The sequence below is a fragment of the Carassius auratus genome, chromosome 37, assembly GCF_003368295.1.
Source record: "Carassius auratus strain Wakin chromosome 37, ASM336829v1, whole genome shotgun sequence".
NCBI classification, from domain to species: Eukaryota; Metazoa; Chordata; class Actinopteri; order Cypriniformes; family Cyprinidae; genus Carassius; species Carassius auratus.
This window is the reverse complement of record NC_039279.1, coordinates 6,587,853-6,604,500: the sequence shown is the minus strand read 5'-3', so window position 1 is coordinate 6,604,500 and position 16,648 is coordinate 6,587,853. Positions and strand designations below refer to the sequence as shown.

General features: G+C 37.3%; 2 protein-coding genes and 1 pseudogene across 2 annotated transcripts in view; 2 read left to right on the top strand and 1 right to left on the bottom strand.

Moving 5' to 3' along the window:
- Positions 1-3,326, bottom strand: part of LOC113056003 (neurotrypsin-like) — a 29,197-nt gene extending 25,871 nt beyond the window's left edge. The window contains exons 1-2 of the mRNA XM_026222432.1: positions 2,937-3,326; positions 71-113 (exon numbers count right to left, since the gene is read on the bottom strand). Coding sequence (XP_026078217.1) covers positions 71-113; positions 2,937-2,996 — 103 coding nt within the window. The 5' untranslated portion in view covers positions 2,997-3,326. The remainder of the gene's footprint in view (positions 1-70; positions 114-2,936) is intronic.
- Positions 3,327-7,666: 4,340 nt separating this feature from the next.
- LOC113056002 (uncharacterized) lies at positions 7,667-10,836 on the top strand. Its single transcript, XM_026222431.1, has 4 exons — positions 7,667-7,792; positions 8,800-9,490; positions 9,653-9,782; positions 9,866-10,836. The coding sequence occupies exons 2-4, from the start codon at positions 8,851-8,853 to the stop codon at positions 10,275-10,277; spliced, it is 1,182 nt and encodes a 393-aa protein (XP_026078216.1). The 5' UTR covers positions 7,667-7,792; positions 8,800-8,850; the 3' UTR covers positions 10,278-10,836.
- Positions 10,837-11,536: 700 nt separating this feature from the next.
- LOC113056533 (uncharacterized) lies at positions 11,537-16,408 on the top strand (annotated as a pseudogene).
- The last annotated feature ends 240 nt before the right edge of the window (positions 16,409-16,648 follow it).

The following is a 16,648-nucleotide window of genomic DNA, read 5'->3' as shown; positions in this document are numbered from 1 at the left end:
TATTAACTAGCCAGACCTGCGATATCCAGCGATCCAGGGTCTAAAACAGAGAAGACTCGTATCGACTCACCTGTATTCTGCACTGCATTCAGGTAGCTGTCATCACCATACACCTGCAGAGAGGGAAAAGGGAAATGAGTTCAAATGCAGAAAGCTGACAGAATTATGAAATGATCTGTTCAGAACGCTAAAGTGTCTGTTTTTCCCGGAATAGTGATGTTTTATCTTCTAAGACGTGACACACATTTGAACAGCGGTACGTTCCGTTTCTGCCTACCCTTCTGCGTGCCTCAGGGGAAGCTGTGAGAGTCACTTCTGACAGGGAACCAAGATAATATCTGTTAATATTTTACCTGACATTTTATTTCTGTGTTTCCTTGTTCTGCGCTGCGACTGAAGTGCAATTAGCAGATGAGTTAATATTGTAATATTTAAAAGTAACTACCGTCTTACGAAATAACATGTGACTGGGATGCGAATAATATGAAATGAATGGGGATTTAAGTTCAATCACATATTTAAACACACACACACACACACACACACACACACACACACACACACACATAAATATTATTTTAAAAACAGAGGAAGCATTAGTCATTTTCTTTAGGAGACCTAATCACTTAGACAGGTTTCCATAGGAGACATAATAAATTGCTCAAATAAAATGCAGATTATAATCTTCACATTGTACATTTAATATCACACATTTAGCACTTATTAATATATGGCGACTGTTCAATAATCGCTTTCCCCTGTATACCACAAACAGTTCCACTAACACTTTCAGTGCAAACAATGCTAAAAAAAAATGCTTTAATTGCAGAGGTTCTCATTTCTGATTCTAAAATTTTAATATTTAGCTGAAAAATCTATATACTAATACACATCAATAAAATCTAGCACTGGGTTTTCAAACCATTCAGCTAAAATTCGGGCAGCTGTCAAGGCTGAGTACCCCCTAGAAATCTGAGGATTGCTGATAGAGCGTCATTATGGCAGAAGTAAGGAACTAAAGCTGGATATGTGACTTGAAATGCAATGAGCGATTGCAGGCAGGAAAATGGCTGTAAAGGGTTTGCAGTCCAAATTTTCCAGAACCGATTGGACTCTGTACTCACAACTGATTTTTCGCTGAGCATAAGCTTTTGGATTATAGTTTTGTTTTTATCAGATGTCTGGACTATCATTCTGACGGCACCCATTCACTGCACAGGATCCACTAGTGAGCAAATGATGCAAATGTCTGCAAATGTCTCTGTTTTGATAAAGAAACTAACAGATCAACATGTTGGATGGCCTGAAGGTGAGAAACTTTACAGCAAATGTACATTTTTAAATGAACTATTCTATCAAAACCCCTTTGTTTCTATTCTGCACTACACAGTAATTGTTCATACACCTCTTTAGATGAAAACATGCTATTGACTTACTTCCTTAATTTATTATCAATAAACTGAACTAGGGATTTAGCATCTCCAGCAAGGCTAATTGCATTATAGATAACAAGCTCCAGTTATGCGCCCTGATATTTGTCCTCATATCAACACACTCAGGTCAGTTACAGCCATAATTGCATCTGTCATTCTCATTCCACAGCAGCAACTGGGGACAGTCATTGATTATCCTTTGCCCAAAATAGCAAAATAAACATTAAACAAAACCCTTGATTTAAAGAGCATTTTTGTTTTTGACTCCCATTTGGCTGTCCATTTCAAATGACACCTTGTACAAGAAACAGCTTGTGGTAATGGAATATATAGCACAGATGAGTGAACATATGACCAGGTGTGTCTTACTGATAGCTGCAAACACAAGAAAGTACACATCAACCTTGATGTCTAACCTATAGCACACATCCAGTGTGCTGCTGAGTTTTTGTTTTGTTTTTTGCATCCCAGGAGTCTAATTGTTAATGCACATTCCGGTGCATCAATGCATCAATCCAGTGAATGACACCATGTCTGGAACATAGCCCTTCAACAGATTTGTTGGTGCTGTAAAATTTACATAATCAAGAGGAGCATAAAGTCTCTAATGGGGCACGGCAGGCATATTACTCATTAATTCCTTCCCATAGTGCTGTTGTTTCACCACCCAAACAGATGTTAAGATACTCCAGCTCTGTAGTGGATGTGAACTGAGATGAAGATAATATAGTCTGCTAAATTACACTGCCATTCTCTGTACATTTCTTTATGATATGCTAAATAAAGTAGGTAGTACCACAGGTTTAGTAGGTAGTACCACAATAAAACTGAAAATCTTGTTCAAAGCATTTCAGTTGAATTTTTCACAACTGGGTGTTTCTTTGTCTTCTGTGCTGAACTGAATTTGGAGACTCCTGAGTGTATGTGAGATATGCTCAGCCATTCTTTTCAAACTATTGTAATACAGAATTCTTCTCCACGTCCCCTGAAATACCATTATGTGTGTGGGTCAATCATTTTATTCTTGCACGCTAATCAAACTCATTAGCCTTACAGCAGAATATAGGTCAGTGTGTTGTATTTTTGAATCCTTGTGGTTTGCAAGCTCTGAGCTTTGTGCATTCATGGTAGAAAAGAAAAAAATTAAGGATATTAAATGATAACTGAATTTAAACATCTAATAATACTACCCGTACAAATCCCATGTTTAACGCGACATTTCCTCCCTACAGCATGTCAGATCCTCTGTTAGAGGGAGGTGGCTTTGCTTGAATCTATTAAACAACATGTCAGAGTTTTATTGCACAATTACAGATATAAGATGCTGAATTAGATTTGAAATCTAGTAAATTGACTTTGAAATCATGCTGCATTAATGTCAGTGGCTCAAAGAAATTCAAATAATAGCACGCAAAAGCACACATTGTGTTAGCAAATGTAATAAAGCCATTTAGGTGTATTTATTCCGCGCTATTACAGAACAGCCCTAAAGGCGTATCTTACCTCCAGCAGGACTGCAATCACACCGAGCAGGGCGAGCATCCTCCACACTCTTGGATCCATCCCTATCTCCGGCTATGGGTCACTGTCATTGTCCGGTATTAGAAGCCACCTCTGGAGCAGGGTGTATTCGCGAGTGAGCGCTGTTCAAACGGACTGAATGAAAGATTTACGTGGATGCCGTTTAAGAGCTTTGGTTTTCAGGGTGAGTGATGCGTTGCTCCGTGACCCGCCGTAGGTTGATATATGATGTCTAATCGCTGTTGTGGAGTAGTGTCACGGACGCACACGCCTCTCGTAGCGACCCACGCGCAGCGCTACGTCTCCAAGCGCTCACGCACCCAGCGCGCGCCGCACTGATGAACCAGCAGCCAACAAACTGGGCGTCACTGCTGCCTCAGTGCAGTCTTGCCAATAAAAATAATAACATGTAAGATTTTTTTTTTTATATGTGTCTAAATGAACAATTAAAGTACTGTTCTATATTTTTGGTATTATTATTATTATTATTATTACTAAGTGCAATAATAAGCTAAATATTATTATTTATGCCCAACGATACTAGCCTATAAATTTTCCCCCCGAATATAGACCTATATAAATCATTAAACACTGTAATATATATTTATGTATGTGTGTATAATGTAAGATGGTCCCTTACAATGTCCAAGGCATGGTTACGGGCTTGCCTTCCAACAATGGAGTCATATATTAGTGTTCTGACTCTGAGTAACTAAAATAAGTAATTATTCACTGATTATTCAGTGTTGAGTAAGTGAGTTGACTTTTATAACCGAATAAGTCTGAGTGAATCATTCCGATCACTTTTGTGAATCGGATATTCTGATTCATTGAAAAGATCCAACTCAGTGTTACTTCTCTAAACTAGGCTACTCTAATAAATGTTCCGTGGAGAGCAAACCTAGATGCAAAGATTAAAAAACAACTTAGAATACAACATTTATGTCATTTAAAATGACATTTTTTTTTTGTTGTTATTCACAGATAAGGATGTCACAGAGACAGGGGTGATATCTCAGAACACATATTTTAGTGACATATAGGGCCTATCAGGTAGGGTAATTTTATACTTACATTTAACACTTCGGGTAAGCATGATGAAATTTAGATCTTTCAGGGTTTTAAGCATGGAATTTTCACATTAGGGATTCAGTCCTAAAACTTCTCTTACCACTTTGAGACGATCTCTATTGTTAAAAAAAACTCTATAATTTATAATCTGCTTTGGTATTTAAAAGATTATTTCAAAAGCCCCTTTCACAATTTTTCTTTAATTATAGCACATTTAACCTCTAAATGTGCATAAATATAAGAAAAGGATTTTTCTCAACAAATGTTTGTTTTACATGCAACAGTAGAGAGGTGAATCCAATGTTTGAATCATCACAAAAGAAAAACACCTGGAGGGATTTTGAAAAAAAAAAAAAAAACAGCAGAGGGAACATTTGAAACAGCAGAAGAGACCTAGAGGGGAAAAAATAAGAAAATGAACTCTTTGTGTGGGTGTTAGACAGGAAGAACAGAATATTTTCCTCCCAAATTATCATGATTAACACACCCAGTAGTCAAAAAAGTACACCTAAAAATATTTTTTAAATGGATATTTCCAGAGAACGTGGCAATTTAAAAAGTTACATCTGATTAAGGTTATATATATATATATATATATATATATATATATATATATATATATATATATATATTATACCATATATCCATCCGTTCTATAGCCACAGCTATTCATTCTAAAGCATTTATGGGATGCATGAGTTCAATTACTTTCAATAAAAACAAATAGAGCAGAGCATAATAAGTTTTGTAGCTTCATATTTGCTCATAATAATAATAAAGCTACAGCTGGGACGCCCAGTATGAGTGACCTTGTGCTGGTGGCATACAAAGTCACCCGCAGAGTCTTCGCACCCACACAAGCATGCATACATTACCCTCTAAATCCTCCCTATCTTCCAGTACACTCATGACCTGATCATTGGCACTGACCTGCTTTACAGTCGTGTTATATCTCTGTGCCACAGAAGACACCTGCTCCATGATGATCTGTGGTTGTAATAGGAGAAACAAGAATTTTACTGGTGCACCACTTTGATGGATGCAGTGTTGTCATGGCAACACAATAGTTAAACTGCCAGCAGTACCTCCAACTCTAACAGCACACTTAAAGATTTTTAAGAGACAATTGTCTTTGTGCTCTCTGTAAAATTGGGTCATGAAAGGGGTGGGGGGGTGTAAAAAGAGAGTGTAAGAACCTGAAAGTGGTATTGACTAGAAATTACATTAAAAAGGACGATTTTAAAAGAGATACATGTTTTATCTTGGCAACAAATACATCGGTGAGTCATAGTGCTTCGCAAAGTCTTTCTTTTTTATTCAGAAATGTAAAAATCCACACACACACACACACACACACACACACACCGATTTAGGGGTTCTGTTTGACTATCATAACTGTCTTTACAGCTCTCGGTTCTATTAACCCCCTCTCAAACAGCCAATCCCAACCCAGTTGGTATGGAAACAGATAAGTAAGAAAGTAACCAGACTTTCTTTTTCTTCTCCACATACTTTTAACAGATATTATAGTAATAGTTCTCAAAAATATTAACATTTCTTGTTTTATTCTATTTAAATGTTCCTAACAATGAAAGTGAATGTTGACTAGTAACTGTCATGCTCCAAAACATTTCCAGGTCATACACATATGTTCCACAGTAAAAAAAAAAAAAAAAAAAGGTTTGGAACAAGGTTGAATGGTAACACTTTATGGTTGTTGACAATGAACAATGATAAACTGTAATTTTATTACATAATGTTATCAAAGATTAAATACTGTAATTGCTCATCGTCAGTTAAGGTTAAATAAATTTGCTTTTATTTTCTTGATGAAGTATTCCTAGACTTGCAGTCACAGGAAATAAATAAAAGTGACAAATTACAGACAGAGGACAGCATGAAGGTGAGATAGTAGTGTTAGATATTTACAGTATATCAAATATCAGGCTTATTCAGACAGGTCTGAACTAATGCACCAGTCCTACTGCATCATGTTTTGGAGATTTTGGGTTTGTTTTTTTTGTACTTAATTAAACCCTGTTATGTTTATTGTCGCATTTAGCATTCAGGATATACATAAAAAAGAATGCAAACCTAGTGTGTTCTACATTTATACATTTAATTTCAAATTTCCAGCATGATACAGGCTTCCTTACTGGTTTAAATATTTAGAGCTATACTCAGACTTCCTCGCTTCCTCTATCCCTGCCCAGAGTTTGGCAGTAGGACAACAGCAGAACGCTAAGTGCTGGCTGCCGCAGGCACTCTGGATGCTGTTGTGAGTTAGTGTTTGAAGTGGTGCATGCTGTCGAAGATGCAAGCAGCCTTTTTGAGGCTTCTATTAATGGAGGATCTCAGCAACGTTGCTAATGTACCAAACATCAATCTCGCTTCACATTAAATAAGTTTAGAATGAGAAGTAAACTGATTTGCTCCATTAAATCTTTGAAATAACCAGGTAAATATGGTTGAGATATATAGATAAGACACATACACAAATAGATGGATGGATGGATGGATGGACTAACAGAGAGCCTTTGTCTGACTCTGCAGATCAAAGAAAAATAATAAACAAACCTCACCTTTAAAATTAGCCAAAACATCAGTATTAAAAAAAAAATGCATACTATGTCTTTAATTTGATGCATGTAAAAGATTTTTAGCTTGGGCTGTATCATATATATAAGTAAAAAAAAGTAATGAGTCCTGGCAGACCTTTGATTTATATGTCATTCTGGCGTGACACTGCTGAAGAAGGAGATATTTTTGCTTTTCCTACACACATCCTATCCCTCTCTCAATCTCTGGTCCCCTTATGCCTTCTGTGCTGACACTTGTGACCAGTAGATAATGTGCAGATATATGAATTATTTGTGTCAAGAGACAACAACGTAAAATGGTGAGACACCACCTCTCTTACCATGGAAACATCTCTAAACAATTGCTCTCATAAACAGCTCCCTGGTCTCCTATTTCTGCCTGCCACTAGCAAGATTATCAAGATTATCAAGATAATAGGTTTGGCTTTAATAATAAGCAGCACTTAAGACTAATTGTCCAAGTAGCTGAATACGCAAATAAACATTACAGCTTTGTGATGGGCAGCATCTAATGAGATCATTAGTGTGGGTGAAAGAAAGCCATTTAAGAAGAAATACCGACATCTAGTGCAGAAAATAAGTAGTGAACTGTAAAAATAACACCATGTGTCCAAGAATGGAGATTTTTTATAAAGTTTTCATAACTGACAGGTAAACAATAAGTTGTTATCAGTATGGAGTAGTGCAAAGAGGTTACCTAATATCTGAACATGAAAACGTATTTATTTTCATGGCAAATTTGACAAGGAAACAAATTATAAATCCACAGTGTGTTTGACTTGAAAACTTCAATATAATAAATCCAAACCAAGTAGATTCCATTGCTTGTTTTTGTCAGTATCATTACGTAACAAACAGAAAGACATCTGGAAGCTTTGTTCACGTCCTACCATTTTAAGCATTAAGTATTAAAGCCGGATATTCCGCCTTTTTACTCTGACGTAACCTAACTGACACAGTCCTCCCCGAATAAGCGCTTCCATTGAACATGATTGACAGCGATATTGGCCAATGAGCGTTCGAGCTCCGGCAGCTATGGCGTCTGTGCCCCGTCTGCTGATTTGCAACCCGCCGAAACAGGATCGGTGAAGAAGGAGACCTTCGATCGGTTCGCCATGGACTGTTCTAGGATCAGTACGGTTTAAATACGACTCTAACCATAGAGCGGTAAGTAGGAATATGGTCAGTAACTTGTGTCTGATTCAAGGTTAGCGTTCGTAACCAGAACAGTCCAAATGAAACGGATGCTTGGATGCTTTTAAGCACATAATCATGGTGGAATATCACGTTTCAAAAATAATGGTGGCTTTGGCATGTCCTACTATTCATCAAAACAAGTAGATTATCTTTCCTCTAAAAGTCGGCTCAGACTTTGTACTCGGCTCTTTGTGATTATACATTCTCTGTATATGAAATAAACGAAACGTTACATCACATACACTTTTTTTTTATCAAACGCAGGTGCTGCAACCCAATTTTATTTACTGGATGGTTTAACGCACAGAGTGTGTAAGATACACACAGTCGCGCGCTCACATGCACGCGCTCCAAACTTCAGCCGTCTCGCGCAGCGGTGACGCTGTCAAAAACGTCGTATCGGCTCTGGCTCGCGTTCACACCTGTATCTTTGAACAAATGTGTGTTAATAGCAAAAAGGTTACGAAATGCTGTTTGTTCTGTCTCCTTTCCTACAGCAAAATGTTGTGCTCTTCTTTATTTGGAATAAATTATGGAAATGCAAAACAAATTTTACATAAACAACAAAATTAAAGAAGCATCCTATGAAAAACTACATAGGATTTATTAAGTTTAGCATGTTTGGAAACATAAAAAAGCATTTCATAGATATATACCAGATCTTGTCTGGAAAAGAAACAATTCTGCATGTTTTATCATTGTGTATACTCAAAATTGTTTCATAAAGATAAAGATAAAAAAACAAAAATTATAGAAATGTGTCTTTTAAAGTGCTGTTTTATTTTCAGAAACAAAAGTAACATTAGCATATCAATATGTTAAATAAATTGTTTTTTAATAAATAAAATCATAAATATGTATGTATATAAATATATATATATATATATATATATATATATATATATATATATATATATATATATATATATATATTTGTGTGTGTGTGTGTTTATATAACTATACTTTTTTTTTTTTAGATACAAATTTGCATTAAAAAAGCTGTTCGTCATTGTGCTTGTGAGAAAAAGATGGATCCATCTGCTGGTATGCACATGTCTGCTGTTCCCCAGAACACTGATATCGTCCACGTCTCTGTCGGGAACCCCATTATAACCATGTATCAGCCACAACCGCAGCCTCCAAACATCGCACAAATCATCGCACAGCACGTGGTACCTCAAGAAGTCTCCTGTCACGCTGTACCGCACACGATCCCATCGCACGTCCAGATGCAAACTCACATCCAGACTCAGTCACACATCCAGCCAGCTCCACATCTGCAGACTCCACTGCAAGGCCACGTGGAAGCACAGGTGCATATTCAGACCCAAGACCACTTATCAACACAAGGTCCATCAGAAGGCCAGAGTGCCGCGCCGTCTCAAGATGGTGCAGTGAACTCACTGCAGGTTCCTTTTGCAGAGGTAGCCTCCCTCCTGGACCCTAACATGAAGAGCTCAAAAGCCCGCAAGTATCAGATCCATTACGAAGAGGTGAAGAGGAGACTGGAGTCGCCTGAGAAGATGTCTCTCCGATCTCTAGCTGCTTATACAAGAGTGAGTCGAGGTCCAGCTAGTAAGAAAACACTCTTAGAGTCCCTAAATGTCTTTGGACTGTCACCAAGCACCAATACAGCAGTGTCCAGTTCCTTTTCTAAACTAACTGAAGGTACGTCTGGACAATATAATTAATGGGCAAAATCAGTTGAAATATACTTTAACAGATCTTGTTTTGTAGAAGAAATGAAGTCTTGAGAGTTAGTAAATGATGACAGAGTTGTAACTCTTCTTTGAAGCAAATTAATTCTACATGGATTTGTATTATTTTCAGGGGACACAGCTGCCCTGTGCAAAGACATGAAGGATTTTGCAATGCAATATGTTGATTATGAGAATATGGCGAAACAATTGCTACCAGAAACAAACCAAGTACAGCACTGGTCAAAAATCATTGAAACGAGGTAAAGTATTATTAGTCCTGTAAAAAGAATGATAAATGGTGTGATTCAACTGGTGATTTTGGTTGTTTCTTGTTGTTAAACAGGAACTATCTAGGGGAGATGCGGAAGACTTTTAATGACCCTGTGAATACACGTTTGTTCTCCAATGTTACACATGGTCTTGGTAACGGCATGATGGACGTGGCTCTCGATATCATAGATAACGTCATCGACCGACAAATCCGAATCCTCTCAGGAAACACTGACCCCAAACCCGAACCTCCAGTGAGAAGAATAAGGAAACGTAACCGCAAACCCAAAGCCACCACGGAAGATGGCAAACCTAAAGAAAAGGGCAAAAGGGGACAGAAGAAAGGCAAACAGATGCGGCTGGATTCTGTTGTTCCTGAAGTTCAGCAGTCCTCAGAGATGGAGAGCAGCGTGTTAACACTAGTCTCTGTAGGATACGAAACCATTTCCAGTGGACTCACCACCACCAATCCAGGTCTTGTGTAACATCACGTGCCTGAAAGGTGCTGAGAGACACTGAATTCAGAGTGCAGACATTTTTCATAGAAAGTTTTAGTTTTATAAACATTAGACTTCTCCTTCTCTCTGAATATATTTTGGGGGTTTTTTCTCACAAACTGGTTGATCAAGAAAATAATGTGGGTCTGAGAAGATGTTTTGATTTATACTTTACCAATCGTGTGTCGCTCTCAATCTTTTGCTTTGTCATTTGTGATAAAGAAAAATGTACACAGACAGTGTATTGTTTTTTTTAAAGCACTATGTTATATCATATATACCAATTATACCAATATCAGTTTCTCTTAGTCTCATTTTAGGATTTAATCTCTGAAGTGTTATTTGATTCTGTTTTACTTAATCCTACAAACCCCAAGCAATTTAGTTTGAGTAAGAACATATCTTCTCTTAATTTTTCAGACTATTTATTTCCTTTTTTCTGTTTGTGTCTGATATGTGGTGTCTGTGAATGACTGTAGCCTGTACTCTGTAAGTTTTGAAGATTGTTCGTCATGTGCTTGAATTAAAAGCATTACCTTTTTTTAAACAGTTTGTATACTTATTATTTTTTTTATTGCTTGCAGAGCGTGAAAGGATCCAATCGAATAAAAGCCTGAAATGTATTAAATGGATTTAATGCAATTGCTATTGTACATATTTATGGTTAGGGATTTAAATAAGCCCTTAACCCTAAGTATCAACATTTTATAAGTGTTAAAATTTGTTGCACCTTGCTTATTTTCACATTATTTGAGACATTTTTTATATGATCCAGTAAGTAACATGTAACAATATGTTTACAACTATTCATAACAGCTTTGCAACCACATAGCATCATACTAGCATTGTGGTGGCACAATTATTTCAGAACATGTTAAATTGTTTCATTTAATAACATGTAGTTATTGTAGTAATTTTTCTGACTTATGCGTTAGATAACAATAATTGCTAATTGGTTTGTTTTCAATTATGTTCACTTTGTAATCTTTTGTATTTTCACAAAAGATTTCCCCACAAATCCGCTTTTCTGAATCCCTCGCGAAAAAGCAGAGAAAATCCTCACCATGGAGTCAGATTTGTAGCCAATGATATTGTTTGTCTGTTTGTTGTTCCTCTCTCTCTTCTGGCCTCTAGGAGATATTTGAGGTGAGCCTTCTGCAGTTCAAAGTGTTTCCTACAGGTATCCTGTCCACCGTGAGGCTTTTCATCAGACTGAGGATTGGGAGTGCATTAGTGAAGGTCTGAATCAGAGCAGGTGGTGGAGAGACAGGGATTGAGGGGAAGAAAATAAATGTGATGAGTGTGGGAGCGAGGAGTTTGTTTCGCAAACATACACAGCCTGGATAAGAGTGGAAAGAATCTATTGCACAGATGTTGTATTATACAGATACAAAGCAAGAGATGGAGCAGTGTGAGATTTTAGGTCAGAAACACAGTTTAGACTGCAGTGGTGATCTGGGACACAGGCAGTGCTGAGAACTAACCAGGTCGTCACAATCTCACATAGACATATGGACAAGATGGGAGCCAGTCGTCCACTACCCAATGCGCCCAAAGGTAAGTAACAACAGGCACAATGTGAATACTGTCTGAAGGATGTGCATTTTTATGTATGTTATCTTTTCTCAGATTCACTAAGTACTGCAATAGAGGCCATCAGTGTGAGCACAGAACTCATAGAGGAGGAACTAAAGCCATATTTAGACACAGTATTGAATGTTGCCATAGAAAGAAGTGAGTATTTAAAATGTAAATGATTTGTTTAAGACAGGATAAGCAAGATAAAGAATGTACATGTAGTTGTATTGGTGTGTCAAAGTGTAAATGTCTAAATGAACTTGAGAAAGAAGCGAGTCAATACAGACATGCATAGTACTAGTTGAGCACTTATGTAACAAAAATCATGCCTTTTGATCATTATAATACTACAATGTTATGTTATAATAATTGTTTTAATATTGTTATGACAATATTATGTTTTAATATTTATAATATTTTGTGACCGTTCATTATAAATTATGCCTTTTTAAAGTAAATTGTAAGTGTTGTCAAATGGTATGAGCTAGTTAAATGCATGAGTGAGTTCTAAAAGCTGCTTAGTGTGTATTGCATTTACACTTTGGCTAGACATGACTGAGGCTGCTATCTTAAGTTATGTATCTCTCTGGAAAATGTGATTTTGCTTGGTCAATCGCATTACTCTTAGTTTAAAAATGTATGCATAATGACTTCCAAACAGTTCTTTCATAGCTATGCTAGTTTTATGTCTTTGGGACCACTTTGCATTAACTTTATTCTCACATAGTTAAATAAAACAGACTTAAGTCAATGTTTGATGTATAAAAAGCAGGAAAATGTACTGTCAGGTTCATTTTGTGATAATGACCTTACATATCAAAAGGTCAATCAAAAAAAAAAAAGAAAAAAAAAAAAGTTTGTGCCATTACAGAAATTATTTGCATTTTAAAATATATTCAAATAGAGAACTGTTATTAATTGTAATCATATTTCACAATATTACTGTTTTATTGTATTTTTGAACATAAAATGCAGACATTAGACACTTCTTTCATAAAAATGAATACATATTCCTGAACCCAAACTTTGTGTAATGTGTTTTTCCTGACCTAGAGAAAGGCGCATCAGAGCAGGTGGTGGAAAGCGGCATTCTGCCTGTTCTGGCTCAGATTTTAAGAAGAAAGAGCACGCTCACTGCTCACTACTCACACAGCCAAACTGGTAGCTGAACTGGCCAGAGACGGTAAGAACAAATTGTGCAATGTTTTATGCACAAATATAATGCATGTGTTTGTTGGTGTAGCCTTGTGGTTAAAATATGGGCTGAGCTGTAACCGAAAAGGTTGAACAAGACCTTAGCTACAACAACATCAAGTTGCTGGTGGGATTGTCCCTTTAATAAGCTGTATAAACTGCAAATAATGCAAGCTTGACATCTAACTTAACGCTCATAATCAAAGAGTACTGGCTGACTACTAATTATTTTATAAATCCATCTTTCTTTAGCACCTGTGAGAGAGCAATGCTTTGAGACAGGCTTTGTGTCTGCCCTTGTGACCTTACTGCTAAGCCAAGACCAGGACCTTCTCCTTCACGTTAGCGAGGCCATCGCAAGAATTTGCTCTGAAAGTAGTGAGTGAACCTGAACTTTTGCCCTGTTCTTCTAACCACAGGTCTTAAAGGGATACTCCACCCCAAAATGAAAATTTTGTAATTAATCACTTACCCCCATGTCAATTCCAAATCCATAAAAGCATTTGTCTTCAGAACAAATATTTTGGATGAAAACTGGGAGGCTTGTGACTGTCCCATAGACTACAAAGAAAGTTACAGTGTCAAAGTCCAGAAATGTATGAAAAGCATCGTCAGAATAGTCCATCTGCCATCAGTGGTTCAACCATAACGTTATGAAGCGACGACAATACTTTTTGTGCACGAAGAAATCCAAAATAATGACTTCATTCAACAATTCCTCTCCTCTGTCTCTCCCCAAATCGCCGTAGTGCCATTTTGGAGACTCTGAGCAGTACGCTTTATGCTGCACTGATGCACTGTTTTCTTTCAAACCAAAGTGTAAATATACATAGAAAACGTATCCTTGTGACACGGCTGACACAGTATAGTGTAGGCGGCCTGCGTACTACTCAGATTCTCCAGAATGTTGCTACTGTGATGTGAGGAGAGACAGAGTTGAACGGTTGAACCACTGATGGCAGATGGACCATTCTGACAATGCTTTTCATACTTTTCTGGACCTTGACAGTGTATTTTACTTGGCAGTCAATGGGACAGTCACAAGCCTCCCGGTTTTCATCCAAAATATTTTAAATTGTGTTTCAAAAATGAACAAAGCTTTTACAGGTTTGGAATGATATGGGGGTAAGTAATTAATGACAAAATTTTCATTTTGGGATGGAGTATCCCTTTAAAAGCATTACTGATGTGAGATGCATTAGTCATACTTTAGAATGCCATTATGTGAGACAGATTTTAGCAACATTTGTAGCACCCTATTTGCCATAATAAAGGTTGGTCTGAATTTATTTGTATCAGAGGTTATTTGGGGATTTTAGCTACAACGATATATGTAATGAAAAAAGTTTGAAAATGCACCAGTTTGTCATTGGAAACAATAGTGTATTTGAATGCCTTTTATATTGTGATTTCATTGGAACAGGTGACATTCACATGAGAGATAGAAAAGTAGAGAGCGCAAGAGCTGTGTGTGAATAATGCCAGATATAGGCAAGGCAAGGCAAGTCTATTTATATAGCACATGTCGTACACAATGGTAATCCAAAGTGCTTAACATAAAAGAAAGTAAAATAGTCATGAAGAAAAATATAATTTAACTGTAAAACATTAATGGTAGGTTTGGAATCAGATAACCTCAAATAGCTCAGAAGCGTCAAGAGAGATAACATAAACATATATTTTTAAAGTCACACTTTACCCTAAACTGAAAATTATGTCATCAGTTACACACTTTCATGTCATATATTTTTTATTCTGTTGAGCACAAAATAACACATTTTAAGAATTACTTCTATTGTGTTTTGCAGAAAAACTAAATGAATCCAGGTTTGAAACCATATGAGGGATGATGACATTTAAATTTTTTGGTGGAGTGTCCCTCTGTTAACTTACTGCAGATTTTCAGGGAAAACAGGGACCTAGGTAGAGTCTAGCAATCTGTATCTTGATGCTGACTCTTGAGTTTGGGATGTAAGCTTGTGTGGCAATGGAAAACTTCGGCCACCGTACCTTTTAGTTTACTTTCGTTTTCATCCCGTTTGGGATGTTATTTTCTTGCCAGCCTTGCAGCAAGAGCGATTCCTGAGTCTTGGAGCTGTCCCACGACTGGTGTCGGTTCTCCTTCGGTACAGTGAAAACGAGGCACTGCTGAGCTCTTGCCTTCTGGCTGTCTGTCACCTGGCCGACATGGGTGAAGAAGACGGCTCCATGCTCTCCTGGGAAGAAGGGGCATATTTCGGCGAGGCGGAGCGGGTTTTCTGTGGCACTTCACGGTACTCTTTCGACTTCTCTACGGCTGTGACAGTGGTCAGGCTCAAACAATGGACTAACGGCCAGTACTCTGTGGCAGTAGATGTGCTTCAAAGGTGCTCCACATTGCTGTGGGGCGCAAAAAGCTGCCACCAGACTGGACACCGCTTACCGAACTTTGCCCACCTAGGCAGCTGCCCAAAATTGTATAAAGTTATCAGATGCTCAGTGAAGAACATACCGGGAAAGAGGAATCTGAGGGCAGCAGTGCTTCATACCCTTTTGTGAGGCTTCATCGTAGTGCATTTGGACTCATAATAATAATGAACATCTGAGGAGGCCTAAACTGGTGATCTGGTGTGAACCATGTCCCAACATTTAAGGAGTTCATTTCAGCCATTCGTAAACAAGAATGGATCTCAAGACACAAACATAGAATATAATTGCTCACATTTTCCAATAGCTCAGATGTCACGTCTGAATGAAGTTTCACCTGAACCCGAGGGTACCAAACAAGAGCCAAAATCACAAGCCAGATCACAAGACATGTTGTGTCCAGGAGTTTAAGTCCTATAGATCTACGCTGACTGTACATGAAGAACATGAGAACAGGTGGATGCCGAGCTGCAATCTGCTAGCCTTTCTGAACTCTGTGATTAGTCTATAAGAGGCCTTACAGTAGTGGATTATCCAGACCCAGCATCTACACACCAAGGGAAACAGATTAACAGATGAAAATTGTGTCTTATGTTTAAAGTCTTTGGGTCCAAACACAGTCCAGGTTAAAGGAGACATACCTAATGTACCAAATTTGAGCAGTGTTACACATAATTGGGTTTTAAATTTCATTATGGATTAAAAACTGCAAAAATAACCATGCACAAAACCCCTGTCAAACTGACCTAAATCCATATTACATGCATGTAGGCTTAGTTGGGGAAAGGGGATTTCACACTGTCTGCCGGGTTTCATGGACATGGAAAATTAGGAAATATTAAGCGATTATTAGGATTATTAATATTGTATGACTAGATTTAGCTATTGTGTAGTTTGCTACACTACTATTCAAAAGTTTGGGGTTGTTAAAATTTTTAAAAATATAGTAAAAACAGTCATATCATAAAACAGTTTTTACATTTTAAAATAATGGTTTCTAATTTAGTTTTTTAAAAGTAGTTTATTCCGTTGATAGCAAAGCTGAATTTTCAGCATTATTACTCCAGTCTTCAATGTCACATGATCCTTCAGATATCATTCTAATATGCTGATTTGCTGCTCAAGAAACATTTCTCATTATTATCATTATTTAAAACAGTTGTGCTGGTTAATGTTGTGTA